This window comes from Sinohyriopsis cumingii, chromosome 2, assembly GCF_028554795.1.
Source record: "Sinohyriopsis cumingii isolate HCF-2022 chromosome 2, ASM2855479v2, whole genome shotgun sequence".
NCBI lineage: Eukaryota > Metazoa > Mollusca > Bivalvia > Unionida > Unionidae > Sinohyriopsis > Sinohyriopsis cumingii.
This window is the reverse complement of record NC_142962.1, coordinates 40938543-40955898: the sequence shown is the minus strand read 5'-3', so window position 1 is coordinate 40955898 and position 17356 is coordinate 40938543. Positions and strand designations below refer to the sequence as shown.

At 35.9% G+C, this 17356-nt stretch overlaps 1 protein-coding gene across 1 annotated transcript in view; it reads left to right on the top strand.

Annotated features, from left to right (window-relative positions):
- The first annotated feature begins 8897 nt into the window (after positions 1 to 8897).
- Positions 8898 to 17356, top strand: part of LOC149804702 (dynein axonemal heavy chain 6-like) — a 393112-nt gene continuing 384653 nt past the window's right edge. The window contains exons 1-2 of the mRNA XM_089933221.1: positions 8898 to 8974; positions 12086 to 12501. Coding sequence (XP_089789347.1) covers positions 12136 to 12501 — 366 coding nt within the window. The 5' untranslated portion in view covers positions 8898 to 8974; positions 12086 to 12135. The remainder of the gene's footprint in view (positions 8975 to 12085; positions 12502 to 17356) is intronic.

Genomic DNA, 17356 nt, shown 5'->3' with positions numbered 1-17356 from the left:
ATAGTAGATTATGGGTTTGTTTATTGTTTCTTAGCGTATGTGAAGAGTATAGTTTGGGTTTTGTAACCGCTAACGTAAGATTGTGTGGATAGTAAATTATGGATTTTGTTTTAATGATTTGCGTGTGTAAATAGTAGATTTGGGGTTTGTTAATTGTTGCTTCACTTATGTGGATAGTATATGATATGAAATGAGAAAGTAGGGGATGTTTTCCTTCACGTCCGCGCGTTGTTTGGTCATGATCTAGGTAATATCAATTTTATGTCTTATGGGGATGTTTTCCATCACGTCCGCGCTTTCAGTATAAGAACCCACAGTATTCGTCGTTCAAACCATTCTACAAAGAATAAAAAAAGAAGATGGCTTCGAACCAGCTTGATAAAATGAAAACATTGCAAGACGTCCTGGACAATTTGGGTATGATGGAGCAAATGTTAGTGAGGTTAAACGAGGATCACTATTCTTATAGCCCACATAGAGTGAAGATGGAAATTAACAACTTAAGAAAAGTAAAGGAAATGATAACTGCTGTGATGAAAGAAATAAAAGAGGAGAAGGAGGACGAAGAGGAAAGGATAAGGATAAAAGCATGGAATGAAAAAATTGAAAAAGAAGAACAAAATGAGAAGAGGAAGAAAGAAGAGGAGGAGAAGAAGAAAGAAGAGGAAAAAAAGGAAGAAAAGAAAGAAAAGAAGAGAAAGAGTGTAGAACAGAAAATAAGAAGTTGGTGGAGAAGTAGAAGAAATTAGAAGAAGAAACCCCAAGGGCCCTTTTCAGGGCCACTCATAGGTCTCGAAAAGAGATTGACTTTCAGTTGCCAACCCTCTTTTTTTTTTAAAAAAAACAAAAAACAATCCCATGTTAATTTCCCCTTGTCCCTAGAATATATATTTTTTTCTCCCATGTTCAGTTCCCCTTGTCCCTAGAATGGATATTTTTTTCTCCCATGTTAAATTCCCTTGTCCCCAGAGTGGATATTTTTTTCTCCCATGTGAAATTTTCCATAGTCCCAGAGTGGATATTGCCTTTTTAACATGGAACTCCCCTAGTCCCTAGGGTGTCCCCATTCACTACTAACTACATATCTTAACAGCAGTACAATATATCCAAGCCATTGAACTGAGCTTTATACACAAGTAACACATCTTTGAAAGTCTCACAGCTGCATGACCAGTATTGTGATATACTCTTGTTGTGTCCGGCTTCAGGCAGTAGTTCTAATATGTCATAGACAACATAAGATTGCCGCATATTCGACCAGCAATGCATTTAAAGTTAAAACCTGGACACTTTAAAATCCTAACTTAAGTCTGTGCATACTGCATCCTTCAGTGGATACATTTATGTAGTAATTTATTTGGTAGCAATTTAGGAATTTACATTATCAAGAGCATTGATTCATGTTTCAGAAAGGTATGACTGTATTAGTGTATCTTGCATATCGGTGGTCTATCCGTAAAATAAAATATTTACCGCTTACAAAATTGTATACAACTGTTAAAATTGCTTCACATCAAATAATATCTCTCCTAAACTTAACATATGCTCATTTACTGACAAACTCATCACAGATGCTATCAATAAGTTCCAATCTGAGTTATGTTAAAAAATAAACACAATAATCTCTGAAGATCGACCGCATTGAAAAGTTATCACGTAAACCAGCTCTAAATCACACGAAGAGCACATTGTTAACATTACTCCGTTAATAGAATAAATATATACATAAATCTACATAAAAAGTATATCTATAAGTAATAATGTCTTGGTTAAAACGAGTCATGATTTCAAATAAAGATCTATTCCGTGACCATGCATTTTATGTTGTACTAATATTAATGTGTTACTAATCCAGATTTCCAGTAGTGGTTATCACTAGCAAAAGAATAATTTAAGAAGACCAAAACAAGAAAGATATAAATGGCAAAACTGTAAATCTGTTCCATCAATGCATTCTAAAATATAAGTATGTTGTATGACAAATAAAGATACCCAACCCACTCTAACTCACATATAATGACCGAAAACAACCGGAATAAATAGTGACACTTTAAGTAGAAATAAACAGTCCGCACCTCTTTAATGGACGTAGCTGTGACTAATAGAACCAACACGCTGGCAGTATCACAGCTAAAAATTAACTGATTATTATGATTTTTAATTTTTTGTTGTTGGACTAACTCATTTTATTGTTACCTGTGCTATCTTGAATTTCTCAACCAGTATCTGCCTCGCGTTCAGAGCATCATGGGAGATCACGGTACCAGACTACATTCAGATAAATATAGCCGCTGTGAGCTCGCAAACAGATCGATTTACTCATATCTGACTGCCCGTATATCAGTTACCCGTTTGAGTCGATAGCGTCCCGGTTCCATATCTGTTCGCGGAGACATCGGTGATTTTACCACTTCGACCAACACGGTATACAACTCCGCCATGCTAAATGTTTTATTTTCGGTGGCCACTGAATATAGTTGACTGAATGTATTGATACCGATCTGCGCTGCAGCGAGAAATTCTGAATAGACATGTATTCTCGAATATAAAAATGAAGACATTATTTTTCCAGCACCACCCACGACACCGGTTACTATCGATATAGCCCAAACAGCAAATTCGGCTGGTGTACTGATGATGGTTGCTGTAGTCACAAAACCAGCAACACCAAAAGCCAAAGGATTCCGCAAATAGCATATACCACAAACAAACACGCGTTTATATTTGGCAAGGAAAACCTTTTTTTGTGATGATTTCATCTCGCCGACGTTGTTTCGCTTTTATTATTTTCTCACGTTAGTAATAATGAGGGTTTATTACAGTTCTGCTATAAATATTGCCACCGCGATGTATAATTGCTTGGGAAGATAACCTTGTTCCGGTATTAGAAGCATGCGCACTTTTAACCAACTAACTTCATTCACTGGTACAACTGCTCTGCCATTCGACAGAATATCTTTCTGAGGAATAATGTTTCCAGCGATTATGTGCTCCAGATGCTTGGTGCGATGTGCATTTAGAAACGCACAGATTACGCCAGTGCTTGGTGTCAGGAACGATTCGTCTAGTTTATACCCGAGAACTGTTACACGGACAAGTATGTCATTGCTGAATAACGGTCCAGATCGATGTTTTCTTAGTCGATTTATTGTTGCTTTAGCATAATCGACGGGGACTTTAAGTGGAGTGGATTTGTTGGCGAATTCCACTCTGTAGTTGTAGAAGAAACGGTCTCTGATGTTCTTACACCTGATGGCGTAGTCTGTGACTGGGTGTTTTCGCATTCTAATGCTATTATTCCATGTTGGCCTCGACTTGGTATTGACACACTAGTCTGGTGGTCCCAATCGTCGATGTCTATTTGGCCAGTAGCCAGACTATATTTATTATAAAGTATTGTATGGTAGGCTAATGCGTTAATTTTGAAGAAGATATTTATTGGCAAGTGGAACTAAGTTACTATCAATGTTGGCATCCCTGTCAGCTGGTCCAACATCGCATCGGTAAACTCCGCAACATCAGCATTCTTATTTCCTGGTTTTCAGTAATTTCTGTCAGGCTTTTCGCGGCTTTATAACAACATTTTTAAAAATTTTATTGTTTCTTTGACAGCATAATTTTTTAAAATTCTTATACATGCTATTATAATATAATCTTGTTTACGTGATATGGATTTTTTTCTCTCCAGAAAATCTGTTTGACCTGACTAATTATAAACACCTAAGGCTGACCTAGTTCCTGACCTTAATTCAAAATCAGTAACAAATTCTTTTTCTTTTAAATTTATTTTTATTGTGGGAATAATAAGAGTGAGATCGAGGCTGTATTGGATACGTGACCCTAGGCTTGTAAACAGTTTTAGTGAAATAAACAATTTAAAAATAAATATTCTCAGAGTACAATTATTAGTTTTTGTCAGGGCCATGTTGAGAGTACGTGATGTAAACATGATCACGTGACTCTCATACGGGTACATATTCTGCGTCTCAAAATACTGTATAATAATAATAATAATAATAATAATGAGGACTTTGTATAGCGCCAAATCTTTAGAAGCTCTAAGCGCTTTACAACACTAGACAACACTTATAAGATTTAAAAAAAAACATATAATGACATGATTACAAACACAAACACCATGAAATTAGAAAACAGAAAAAACATGCTGAGAATATTTAAGGTAGGAAACATTATTAGGTCTTTAAGTTTGTTCTTGCAGTAGAAATATGTGAGTTTTGAGAGCACTCTTGAATGTGATCACTGTGTCTTTGTGTCTAAGTTCAATGGGCAATTCATTCCACGTTGCTGGGCCCTGGTATAACCATTGTTTTTGAGAAATAATCTCATTCTGGACTTAAAACACTTGATGTCAAGTCGTTTCTTCTGTTGTAGCCAGTTTTCGAGTTATATGTTAATTTTTCTGCAGATTATTTGTATTCTAAAAGATCAATTCGTTTCTCTGGAAATATTTGAGTGCTTATACAGAATTATTGGGCAAAGATATTTCTTGAAAATTTTATTCGGATTTCCAACAACGAAGTGTTTATTCTTGTGTTTCTACCAGAAACTGTAGACAACATCACTGTACAGGATACAGCATATGTCATCGCCTTCCATCTTGGATTTTCATCCGGACTCAAACTTGAATTCATCAGAACATTTCATTACTAAGACTTTTAAAATTTAATTCGTAGACTATTCTTGAATTATTTTTGGATTTGATTCTAAAAACCGCAAGTTCTTATTTTTTTAATTTTATATAGTGTGTTTCCAGGGAAACAAATTATTTGTTAAATTTATCAAAGCTTGTTTTCATTCTTTCTTTTGTTACTGTTTATTCGAGCCTAAACAGGCAACAGATGTTTCAAGTTTTCCATTTTGACCGTGGAAAATCACAAGCTTGTCCTGGTTGATGCCAACAACAACTGATAAACTTAGTCAAATAATCTTTGTTAGTAAATCTAGTTAGATTTACATTATTACAGCTTTTCGTGTACTATTACGCTTACCTTCTAAGCGACAATGCGAAAAGTCAATAAATGCTTACGGGTTCACGCTTAAAGAAGATTTGCTTCCCAATAGTGTTTGCAGTGGTTCAACAACAAAAATGTTCACATATTGTGTTCATACGAGTTTTTAATGGCAGGGTTGGATAAGACAGTGGTTGTCCTCGACAGGCATTGGCGCCTTAGATAAATAATCAACAGTTTAACATGGCAGTGTACTACAATGGCGATATAACAGTAAAAGGTAATATGAATTTCCTATGTTATTAGGCTGCCTGTTATTTTAAAATAAGATATTTAAAATAATGCATGACTCAATTATTAGATGCAATAATATTCAATATTTGCCTCCTTTGATAGACTACATACTACATACAATGAAAGACGACTTTTTTTGCGGGCAGAAGTGTTGGTGGTCTCTTTAACAGGTTTTATTGTATAAGTAGAGGACTATTTAGTTGAGAAAAGGATGCTGTTGTTTGAGACACTTAGCATGGTGCTTGACATATACTCTATGTTACAAATGACGCATATTACTTCTCATGCAACCCCCAACTCACTCCAACCACAACCACCCTGGAAAAAAACCCACAAACAAAACAAACAAACAAAACAACCGACATACAGATATCTGACACGTCTCTGCACGCAGACGCAAACACATTTTTACAAGCAAACTTGTACACACCACCGACACAAACCTGCATATACTTAACTGTTATGTTTCATATAACAGTTATTATTGAGTCCTAGACTAATAATGAATTATATACTACTGTATACATTTCACAACCCCATCCCACCTATCATAATCTGTGGAACTCAAATTAAAAATAAACTGTCCATTGCTATGTCGATGTTGATATCGTCTTGCACATCATAGTTCTCATCCGACCCGCTGATTTCAGAGCTGCCACAGTCATTGGCTGAATTTCTAAGGAAATGGGAATGATCCATATCCGTAATATGTTTATTTCTAAAATTACTCAATTAAGACATCAAAATTTCACAAGGCTGACTAGCCAGTGCTTCAGCTGTCCCGTCTCTAACGTCACAGTCACATGACCAGGGAGGTCATTACTCTTCGGAAGAGTCGAAAGATCTCGTATTCTGCAGTCGTTTTTCAGTCACCTACGTCATACGAGCGACTGTATGCACATGAGACTTATTATTATTTCTTATCACATTTTTAATGCTAAATATCAACAAAAGAGCAAAATTTTAAAAACGACCCAAGAAACCCTTTAAGATATTAAGAATGTAAACTGAATACGATCTATACTTAGTTGTGGACGTAGGTGTTTAAGACCATTAATAATACAATTATTAAAAAGACACGATTACGAGTTTGGGGTTATTTCCCACTGGAGGGTTTAGATCAGGTGAGTTCTTAGAAGTATTAAGTTATTTCCCTTTGGATGGGTTAGGTCACATGCATAGGTATTTTGAAATATTTAATTCAGTAATAAGATCTGTCATATGGGGTACATTGCGACATATAGTAGTAATTGACTTTTGAAGGTGTTTATAATGAGAGAGCTGAGCAATCAGATTCATTCCTATTTTGGATTCATTCCTACTTCTGATTCTTTTTTAAATTGAATTTAATGAAGAATCTACCTCCAAATTAATGGAACCGCAATGGGTACAAAAATGGCTCCTTCGTATGCTAATGTTTTTATGAGAAAACTGGAGGGTCAACTTTTAGCATCGGTTGAACTTACACCATACAAGTGGGTACGCTTTATCGATGATATAGAAATTAAGTGGCAACACGGAAGAGAAAGTCTGGATGATTTCATATCAAAGGTAAACAACTTCCATCCCTCAATAAAAATCACGGCAGAAATCTCCAACTCAAACCACGTCTTCCTGGACACAACAACCAGACTGGTAGAAAACAAACTCCATACAGACATCTACTCCAAACCAACCAACAAACACCAGTATCTCCTCCCAAGTAGCTGTCATCCAAAACACTGCATTAGGAACATCCCATATAGCCAGGCACTGAGAATACGCAGAATTTGTTCCGACGATGAAACATTCCTAAAAAGGTCTGAAGAGCTATCTAAACATTTTATTTACCGAGGCTACGACAAAAGACCTGATTACGGAAGCTAAACAAACAAACCGCGACGACTCACAAAAATACGGAAAGAAGGAAAAGTCTGATAGGATACCATTTATCCTGACCTACCATCCAGACAACCCCAAATTATGTAAAATCATCGGGAAACATTGGCTCATCGTGGAATCGTCGGGTGCACTAAAGCTAATCCTCCCTAACAAACCTGTAGTCGCCTACCGGAGACCAGAAAACCTCAAGGACATCCTAGTTAGGGCGAAGCTAACGCCAATCACTTATCATGACCACCCCAGTCAACCTAGCCCTTGCGGCGATAAAAGGCGCAAAACCTGTCAACATATGAGACCAGGACAGTTTCTAGCAATAGAGACAAATTAAACATCCATGGTCCAAACAAAACGTGCAAAACAGAGAATGTCATTTATCTCATCACATGTAAGATCTGTAGCTTTCAGGATGTCGGAGAAACTGTAAAGCTACACGAAAGGATCAGCCTTCATAGATCTGATTGGATGACAAAGAAGCTGTAGATAAGATCGGTCGCAGAGCACTTCTCCTCCCATGGCCACACTTTCAGTGATATAACACTTACTGCATTTGCTCACAACCCCAACTGGAGTCCCCAAACCTGGAAAGAAAAGGAATCTTACTGGATACGCCGCCTTAGAACATTGAAACCAAGCGGTTTAAACCAAGAAGATTAGAAAAAGACAATCATGCACAAATAAAATTATATTTTGCAGCCGACACATTTTCGTTTAAATAATTCTCTAAATTTGCTTAATAGCCTATGACTATTATAACAATGAAATATCCGGGATATAATCTGCGCTTACATAAATTTACATAAAATAACCAATGTCGTTATGGCCATAGAACACAATTTTACTGTATGTTCTCTGCATTTGTTTCACAGTACTGACCTTTCCACTGTGTAACAAATATGACTTCACGGTGAAGTTCTTTTTAAAGGTTGACCTGCTCTTTTTTAAGATGCTAGACTTAACAGAGCAGCTTGTAAACAGAACACACATTTCACTTCCGGATCATCAGCAGTGCCTTATTACTCACTTTGCACTGTCGCCGAAATACACGCGGGCAACCACACCCTGAGCTCATATACTCGAGAATAAACAATTACCTTTAAATCCCTACCAAAAATGCATAAATAAAACTTTTCTATCACCACCAAAATGAGAGGAAAACAATGTTACAAAAGTAGATTAGAACTACATTCGTGGGTACTGAACTGGAAGTACTAATTGTGACCTGATTCCTTATGGCTCATCAATTTCTAGGTCAATACAAATATTTTCCAGCATCAGCAGCAAGCTGAAATAAACTAGTTGACACATAATATAATTAAAAGGTTTAATTCCTGTAGAAACAGCCGTGTAACGTTTCGCAAACATAACCGTTTTTCTGTTTTATTTGTTTGTCTTGTCTATGTGTTGTATTTGCCTTTGAAACAGACTCATTAAAGAGTCGAAAGCGCTCAGGCAAGCTAGATACTAGTTTCTCGCTGTTCGTTGTCAGTTAATTGCATTTCCATTAATCAATCCCTGACACACGTGATCTCTTGCTGGACCCAGTGCACTGGAAAGGATTGTTATTCGCCATATGATTTGTATTTCTTTATTATATATATAATAAAAAAAATGATACTAAATATACGTGATAAAATATATATATTCACTTGCACCGTCAAAAGTACAGCCAGAGGCATAGTCAGCGCCACGGTGCCATGTTTGAACCTCCCGCTATACCCGGGTGCATCACGGGTATTGCTAATGTAAATCAAGATGGTGGGCATGAAAACAGTTGAAACATGTTGGACTCTGTTGTGATGACGGGAAAAGTTTCCCGATAATTTGCTAAGGTTTGCACAAATTAAATTTAAACTTAAGTATTTCAGATGGAGAGAATTTGTGTTTTGAAATAAGTAAGTACCGGCACAAAGGATCTAAAAATAAAGTATACAATCGTTGCTTGATCAAAGGGAAGCAAGTGTCCGAAATGAACTCCTGTGGTAGGTCTTTTGACTAGGGGCAGATTAGTTGCTGAAGTGAATGGAATCAGCAGTTAATTAAAACTTAATCGTACAAATTTCACTTAATTTTCTACCTGTGCCATTCATAAGTTGTATGATATATGTGTTGTAAAAGGGAGTAGTGAATGTCTGCAGTAGTTGGTTACTAGCAACACTGAAATACGTTCTAAAACCAAAATACAGAAGGATGTACATGTTTTCCATGTGTATACCCGTGTACATACCTCAGTTGTGATTTGTATTTCTTTGAATAATAATGTTCAGTAAAATAAATTTCAGTGTAAGTGATTTGTATACAAATTGTTTACTTTTAACTGTTTATAGCACAATTTATGTCACTTGCATGTACTTCCCTGGAAAGGTATGCTAAATGGTTATAAATGCTGAATCATAAACACATACACGGATTGTAAGTGAAAAGTATCAATGTAACAAAGTTAGAGCTGACATTAGATTATCTCCAGTGTAGTATATTTAAACGTTCAGATTTGGATTTTGTAGCAGAAATTTTCATAATTTGAAGATTAATTTTTCATGTCCTTCATCCAGGATTTTGTTCTTTTAGTTCTAGGTGCAACAACTGTTGACTGGTAATCAATAGAAATTATGTATTTTGTGTCTTTGTCAATGTGACATCTGAAGTGGTTGAACAAGTTTGTGCGGTGTTGCTCTGTCATTTTTATCAAATTTGTCTCAATCCTGAAGTCCACACTAGAGCACAACTCATATCGTTTAATTATCTGGTCACTAATTCACCTGTCATTTGTAAAATTTCTATGAGTATTTTTGTATTCAAGTCAACTGTCAATTTTAGAATGTCGTCCACTGACTCACAATTATTATTTTTCAACTATTGGTCTATCTGGTATATTCTTAATGGCTTACTGAGTTTTAGTTTTATATTTTTCTTTAGTCTTTTGTGTAAGTAATTAAGAAAGGTTTTAGAAATTCTACAATGACTTCACTGCTATTGTGAAGGCAAAATAATGTCATCAGTCTCAACTGGTCTTTCTTTCAGGATATTGTTGTGGTCAGTGATTTTAACTGCATTGTCTGTCAATATATGCCTAGCACTTTTATGTAAATGGCATCTGCACAGAACAGTTCTTTGTTGAGTGACAGAAAATAATATTCCAGTATTTGAATTCTTTGTAAATTTCGATAACTGTCCTTGTCCAATAATTAATTTAGAGCACAAGTATTTCTTGGGGAAAACAATCTCTTGGAATCCAAATAATTTTAAGAAAAATTTAAAATTCAACTCAAACTGATTACAACAAAACACCTTTAAGTGTCAATGGTTTAAAGTCCGACTGCCCGATTCTCTAATGGGGAATTTGCTGGTAGAGCAAACAAACAAACATCTAGGTTACATATTTCTAATTGTTTCTTTTGTAAGTTACCAAATTCAAATTCAAAAGCTCTCTCTAACCATTTCTGCCTCTGTATATATATCAGCCTAGTGGACTTCACATGAGACATCCTGATATCATATTTCTATAACTGGCTTGATTGTTTCTGGTACACAGATCTGTGTTTCCTACATTAAACTAAACATCTGATTTATCACTAATGAGTTGTCTAGAAGTTGATTTTAAAACATATAAATGATTATAATATATCTGATCAGACTCACACTCACTTTCAACCTCTTCCTCAAAATATAAATGTTAAATAAATGTAGTTTATGTGTAAGGGTTGGAAAAGATTGTCAGAGTTCAAGTATAAAATATATATTTCTTTAAAATCTATATATAAGATACTCTTGCTAATTAGAGAAACTTAATCTACTATCTTGTCTGTAATATCATCAGCATTTTCAAAATCTAAAACTAATTGTAAGTCCTGTAAATAATCATTTAATTAATTTGCATAAACACAAATGCCTGTTCTCACTTACATAGACCATAAAGCTAGACCTGTTAAACCAAATGATTCATGTCCATAAGGACATGGGGTGAGTGTGCTGTAAAGATTCTGCTTGCATTGTTTTGGAAGATGTGGCATCTATTAAACATGACTATATACAAGACCATTCAACATGACTATGACTTTGTACAATACTAGAAAATTGGAAAACAGTTAAATCATATAAAAGTTCCTACTACAAAATGTCAAATCCAGTAAATTAAGTTACATTACAATAGCATATAATGGAATATAAAAAATTAAAACTAAAAAACAAACAATTAAATTAAATCAAATATAAATTAAATCAAATATACATAACAACCATATATACTTATTTATAAGATGAGTCCAACTACAAACAGCATAGACCAAACTCTGCCACTGCATAATGTACAGACAGGTCTCTACCTGTGTTGTTTGTTAGGAATAATTAGTAGAACAAACAACATAGACCCCAATCTACTTGTACGTTATGTGAAGCAGCTCAGGGCCTGTGATATCTGCATTTTGATCTGACTTATAAGTGAGTCATTACATCATGCAAATTAAATGCATAATGACCAAGACATTCCAAATGTATTTTAAAAGCATTTTACTACACTTCTCTGTGATTTGGTCAAATTAATCAGTATGTTTCATCATGTGATTTGTGATCATATTGAATAAGTTTTATGAAACTTGTAGAATAATTTTAGTAATGTGCTTGCCAAGGCTCACATAAAAGCCTGTGTGTGTGCCGAGGCATACCAGTAGTAATTTTACTCCAATCATACATTTCATTTAAAACAAGGACTTTTGTAAGATTCCCAGGATGAACATTGATAATTGACAATTTCTAAATTCGCAAAAATTCTGAATAAATGCATGCATATAACTTGTTTGAGATGATGTATCTAATATTCATAAACACTGTTGTGATAAGGAAAAAGATTTGTAAATATCTGTCTTAGTGACATTTAGATTTCATTTATTTTATCTACTCTCCTCACACACTATAAATGGGTTTATTTGCATTTCCTTTCCTTTCAGAAGTGTCTAAAATCCAGTTTCTAAAGAAATATCTATGAGAACAACACAAAATGTCTGATCATCGTGGAGAATCACAGACAAGTTTTGTTAGCCAGTCCCAGTATACTGAGTCTACAGTCATCAATCAAGAATTTGCAGAACCAGAGCTGTTTGCCTCAGATCTAACCTTGAAGGGCTGTGGCAAGTCTGGTAATTTTGCTGATAGCTCTCCGCTGCTGAGGTCAGAAAGGTCTCATACTATTGAGGAGATGCGTAAGAGAGCTCTTAGGGGAGATCAGAAGGGAATAACCTCAAATCTTATGGCTAGGCTAATTGATAGGCCTGAAAATTCACAAGTGTTGAAGATTACTCGGCCTCCAAAAAAGAAGGCTCCACCAGAAGTAGCTCCACAACCAGCACAAATTCCTACGAAACAGGTAATAAAGGTTTTTCCTACTCACACATTAGTAGGTAGCAAGACATTTTTTTTGTTGTAATATTATTTCTTTTGCTTTGTTAGTTTTTGAAAATCATATTCATAAAGAATTGTTGGTTGCAAGGCCCTTTCTTTTAAATCTTTAAGCCTGAGATGGTTTGAAGTCCTGCAGTGCAACACCTTGTAACAGATGAATCCCAGCAGTTGATTATTGCCTTCCACCAGTAAATCTATACTTAAACAGAATCATAGCAAATCTATACTTAAAAAGATGCATAGTAAATCTATACTTAAACAGACTCATAGCAAATCTATACTTAAACAGATGCATAGCAAATCTATACTTAAACAGACTGATAGTAAATATATACTTAAACAGACTGATAGTAAATATATACTTAAACAGACTCATAGCACATAGATCATACTGGTAAGCCAATGCTCGTGATGCTTAGCTTTATCTGTGGTCAAGAACAAACATTTCATTGAGATCAATCATAAACTAGTGATCAGTGTACTGCATAGTATTATTCACTCCCAATCTCTTCATTGATTGACTTATCGTTTCATTTTTTTAATTTCATTTCTCCTGTAACCTGGCTGGTCATAAAGACACCACTGACGACTTTGCGACAGTCTCTCTCCATTTTGCCCTGTTCTCCACATGTCTTTGGGACTCTTTTCAAAGTCCATGCCTGTCCATTCTTTCATGTTATCTTTTCATCTCTTTTTCTGTCAGTCTTGTTTTCTCTTTCCTCTTACTGCTCCCTGTAGGATTGTCTTTGACAGGCCAGATGAGCATAAGATTTGACCATATCATCTTTGTTTATGTTTCTTTATAGTGGTGAGCAGATCTTGATATGGTCCAGTTGCACCATGGATTCTAATGCACACCTCCTCATTAGAGACATGTTTTAAGCATGAGATTTTCAGGATCCTTTGATAACATCTCATCTCTAAAGCATGGGTTTTTCTCTCTGGTTCCACTCTCAGGGTCTGTGCATACATGATTATGGACATGATGAGGGAGTGCATAAGCATAATATTGGACCCAAGCATAATGTATCTGTCCTTTCAAATAGGCTTCAGCCTAGCCAGTGCAGTTGTCTGCTTAATCCTGGAAAGAACCTAGGGGTTTGAATCTTCATCAAAGGTAATAGCCACTATACCCTTGAAGCTTGTCACTCTGCCCAGCTTCTGTCCATTCACTCTTATTTCCTTTTGGATGCCATTCAGATTGTTGGTCATTAACTTGGTCTTTTCAGCACTTATCTTCATCTCATACCTTAGTGGTGCTTGAATAAGATGGTTCATTATGGTTTACAGTTCTTATTCTCCTATATTGCCATTGATGAGAACTGTGCTAGGCACCTTGTCATACAGGGTTTCTATGGTGCTGAATATCTGCATGGTGGCCCACAAAGCTGCATGCCATACCCTGTTGAAAGCCTTCTTGAAGACAATGAAGACAAGATAGAGGCTATGTTGATGCTGCATACTTTTCACGGGATTCTAAGATTGAAGATCTGTTCTATGGTGCCACATCCTGCTTTGAAACGTGCTTGTTCATCTGCAATGTTGTGGAGTTTCATTCTGTTGAGGATAATCTTAACCTTGCATGGATGACTAATGCAGCTGATTGTTCTGGCACAGCTGTCAATTCCCTTTCATAGGAAGAGTGATGAAGGAAGAGTGATGAGCAGAGACTGGGTTCATGGGGTGGGCCCATCAACTGTTTGCCAGATTTTGTTGGAGATTTTTGTGAGGACATCAATCATGGAAATTCCTCTTCTTTGAATAAGTTCTGCTGGTATCTTGTCTACCTCAACTGACTTTCCTTTCTTTAGTACCTTTACTCTGCTTCCTCCATGCAGATCAGGTGTTCAACCTCAGTTATGGTCAGTGGGAAATTTAGTACTGCTTGGTCTCCAGAAATCTCCTGGTTGTAAAGCTCTGAACAGTATTCTGTTCAGCTGTTAAGAATTTCTTGGTCATCTGTGAGACTCTTACCAGCCTTATTCAGGATCATGGTAGATCTCCACTGTTTATCTGTTGTCAGGTCTTTCACCATCCAGTATGCCTTTCTACTGTTATTTTGGTTTAGACTTTTTCTCAACTTCCTTACATGGGTCCTCTATCCAGCTTTCCTTTGATTTCTTTAAGCTCTTCTTAATCCTGTTTTTAATCTTCCTGTATTTTTCTGCTCCTTCATGGTCTTCTCACTTCCTTCCCAGTTTACTCCTCACATCACAGATGTCAAGGATATCTGCTAAGACCCTGGGTTTCTTTATCCTGTGACGCTTGCCAAGGATCTCACTGACTGTGCCTATTAATGCTGTGTTGAAGGTGGTGATGATCAAGATGTCTGGGTTTATTTCTTTTTGCACCGAGAATTGAAAGTGGTGCAAATTTGATGCCTATTGATGCTTCAAATGCTTGTGCCACACTTGGATCCTTCATTTTTCAGATTCAAAACTGATCCTAACCTGTCTTGGCTCCTTGATTTTCCTCAGATGAATTTTGAAAGTCATCTTTAGCAGGTCATGGTTGACTCATGGGAAGCGATGTGTTCTGTGTTGTCACTAGACCAGAAGCACTTCCTTGCCAAGGTGTAGTCAGTCTGGTTTTGATGATTTCGATCTGGACTGTGCAAAGTCCATCTAAGAGATTGCTCATGGGGACCATGGGTGTTTACTGGCTAGTATCTTACCATCTCAAGGAATAACTCCTTGAGTTTCCTTGCTGGTTTTTAATGTCCTGATATTCCAAATTCTAGTGGTGATGTTATCTCTTGCCCGTACTTTGATTGTAGTTGCACCAGTAGCATACTTATCACCTCTGTACTGTTGTCTAGTAGATGGTGTGGTCCTTAGTAGCCCGGGCTGCAACTGATCTGGTATGAGAACTTGTGATTTCATCATCTCTGGTGTTTCATTGGTAGTTGCAGCCTGGCAGAGCACATCCCTCTCCAGGCTGTAAACCACAACTTATATCCATATTACAGTATGTCTCACCTTGGTATCAAACACGTGGCTGTTGATTTCATCCTGAAACCCTTCCATCCTGGTCATTGACTTCAGTTTGGAAGATTTCCGCCCTGTGATGTCATGTTACCACCACCCTATTTCTCCTATAGGTTTTAAGACTCGTGGAGTTGGAAATAACTTCTATCTTCCCTTGCAAGTTTTATCTTGCCCAAAGCCTGTCCAGTCCAAGCAAATTGTTAATGCTGAGTGTCCAGTGAGGTAGCTCTTGGTGCCATTTATTAATTTATTAATTTTTTTTCTTTGATTTTAGGATAGCTCAACTAGGATTTGAATCTGGGAACTCTTGTATATGAGGCCAATGTTCTAACCACTAGGCTACTGGACCTAACTCAATGCACTTTTAAGACTTTTTTCAGATGTTTTAAGATTAAAAGTCTTCCTTCAGTTTATAAGGAACACAAATGCAGAATTAAATTTCTGACTGGCTAGTGCAACTTCAGTATCACTAATCTGCAGCTTAGCAAAAAATCTGTCCTGGACCCTGAAACACAATAATGCAGGACATAATAGACATATATGCATGTTAAAAGCATAAGTGAAACTCATAGAAAACACTGCCAACATCTGAGTCCTGTCCAATATGTATAATTGTTGGAAGAAAACTAATTTGAAAATTGAAAACTGCCACTGAAACTTTCCTGATAATTGATGATTAAATTACACTGAATGTTAATGTAGTATGAAAATATTGCAGTGGGCAATCTAATAAATGTTCAAGTGGTCAAGCTAATAAATATTGCAGTGGGCAATCTAATAAATGTTCAAGTGGTCAAGCTAATAAATATTGCAGTGGGCAATCTAATAAATGTTCAAGTGGTCAAGATAATAAATATTACAGTGGGCAATCTAATAAATGTTCAAGTGGTCAAGATAATAAATATTGCAGTGGGCAATCTAATGTTCAAGTGGTCAAGCTAATACATATTGCAGTGGGCAATCTAATAAATGTTCAAGTGGTCAAGCTGATAAATATTGCAGTGGGCAATCTAATGTTCAAGTGGTCAAGCTGATAAATATTGCAGTGGGCAATCTAATAAATGTTCAAGTGGTCAAGCTAATAAATATTGCAGTGGGCAATCTAATAAATGTTCAAGTGGTCAAGCTAATAAATATTGCAGTGGGCAATCTAATAAATGTTCAAGTGGTCAAGCTGATAAATATTGCAGTGGGCAATCTAATAAATGTTCAAGTGGTCAAGCTAATAAATATTGCAGTGGGCAATGTAATAAATGTTCAAGTGGTCAAGCTGATAAATATTGCAGTGGGCAATCTAATAAATGTTCAAGTGGTCAAGCTGATAAATATTGCAGTGGACAATCTAATAAATGTTCAAGTGGTCAAGATAATAAATATTGCAGTGGGCAATCTAATAAATGTTCAAGTGGTCAAGCTAATAAATATTGCAGTGGGCAATCTAATAAATGTTCAAGTGGTCAAGATAATAACTATTGCAGTGGGCAAGCTAATAAATATTTTAGTGGTCAAGCTAATTAATATGCAGTGGTCAAGTTAATTAATATGCACTGGTTAGGCTAATAAATATTCCAATTATCAAGCTAATAAATAATGCAATCATCAACCTAATAAATATTGCAATTATCAAGCTAATAAATGCTGCAATAATCAAGCTGATAAATATTGAAATTATCAACCTAATATTGCAATTATCAAGCTAATAAATATTGCAATAATCAAGTTAATAAATATTGCAGATATCAAGCTAATAAATATGCAAATATCAAGCTAATAAATATGCACTGGTTAAGCTAATAAATATTGCAAATATCAAGCTAATAAATATGCAAATAT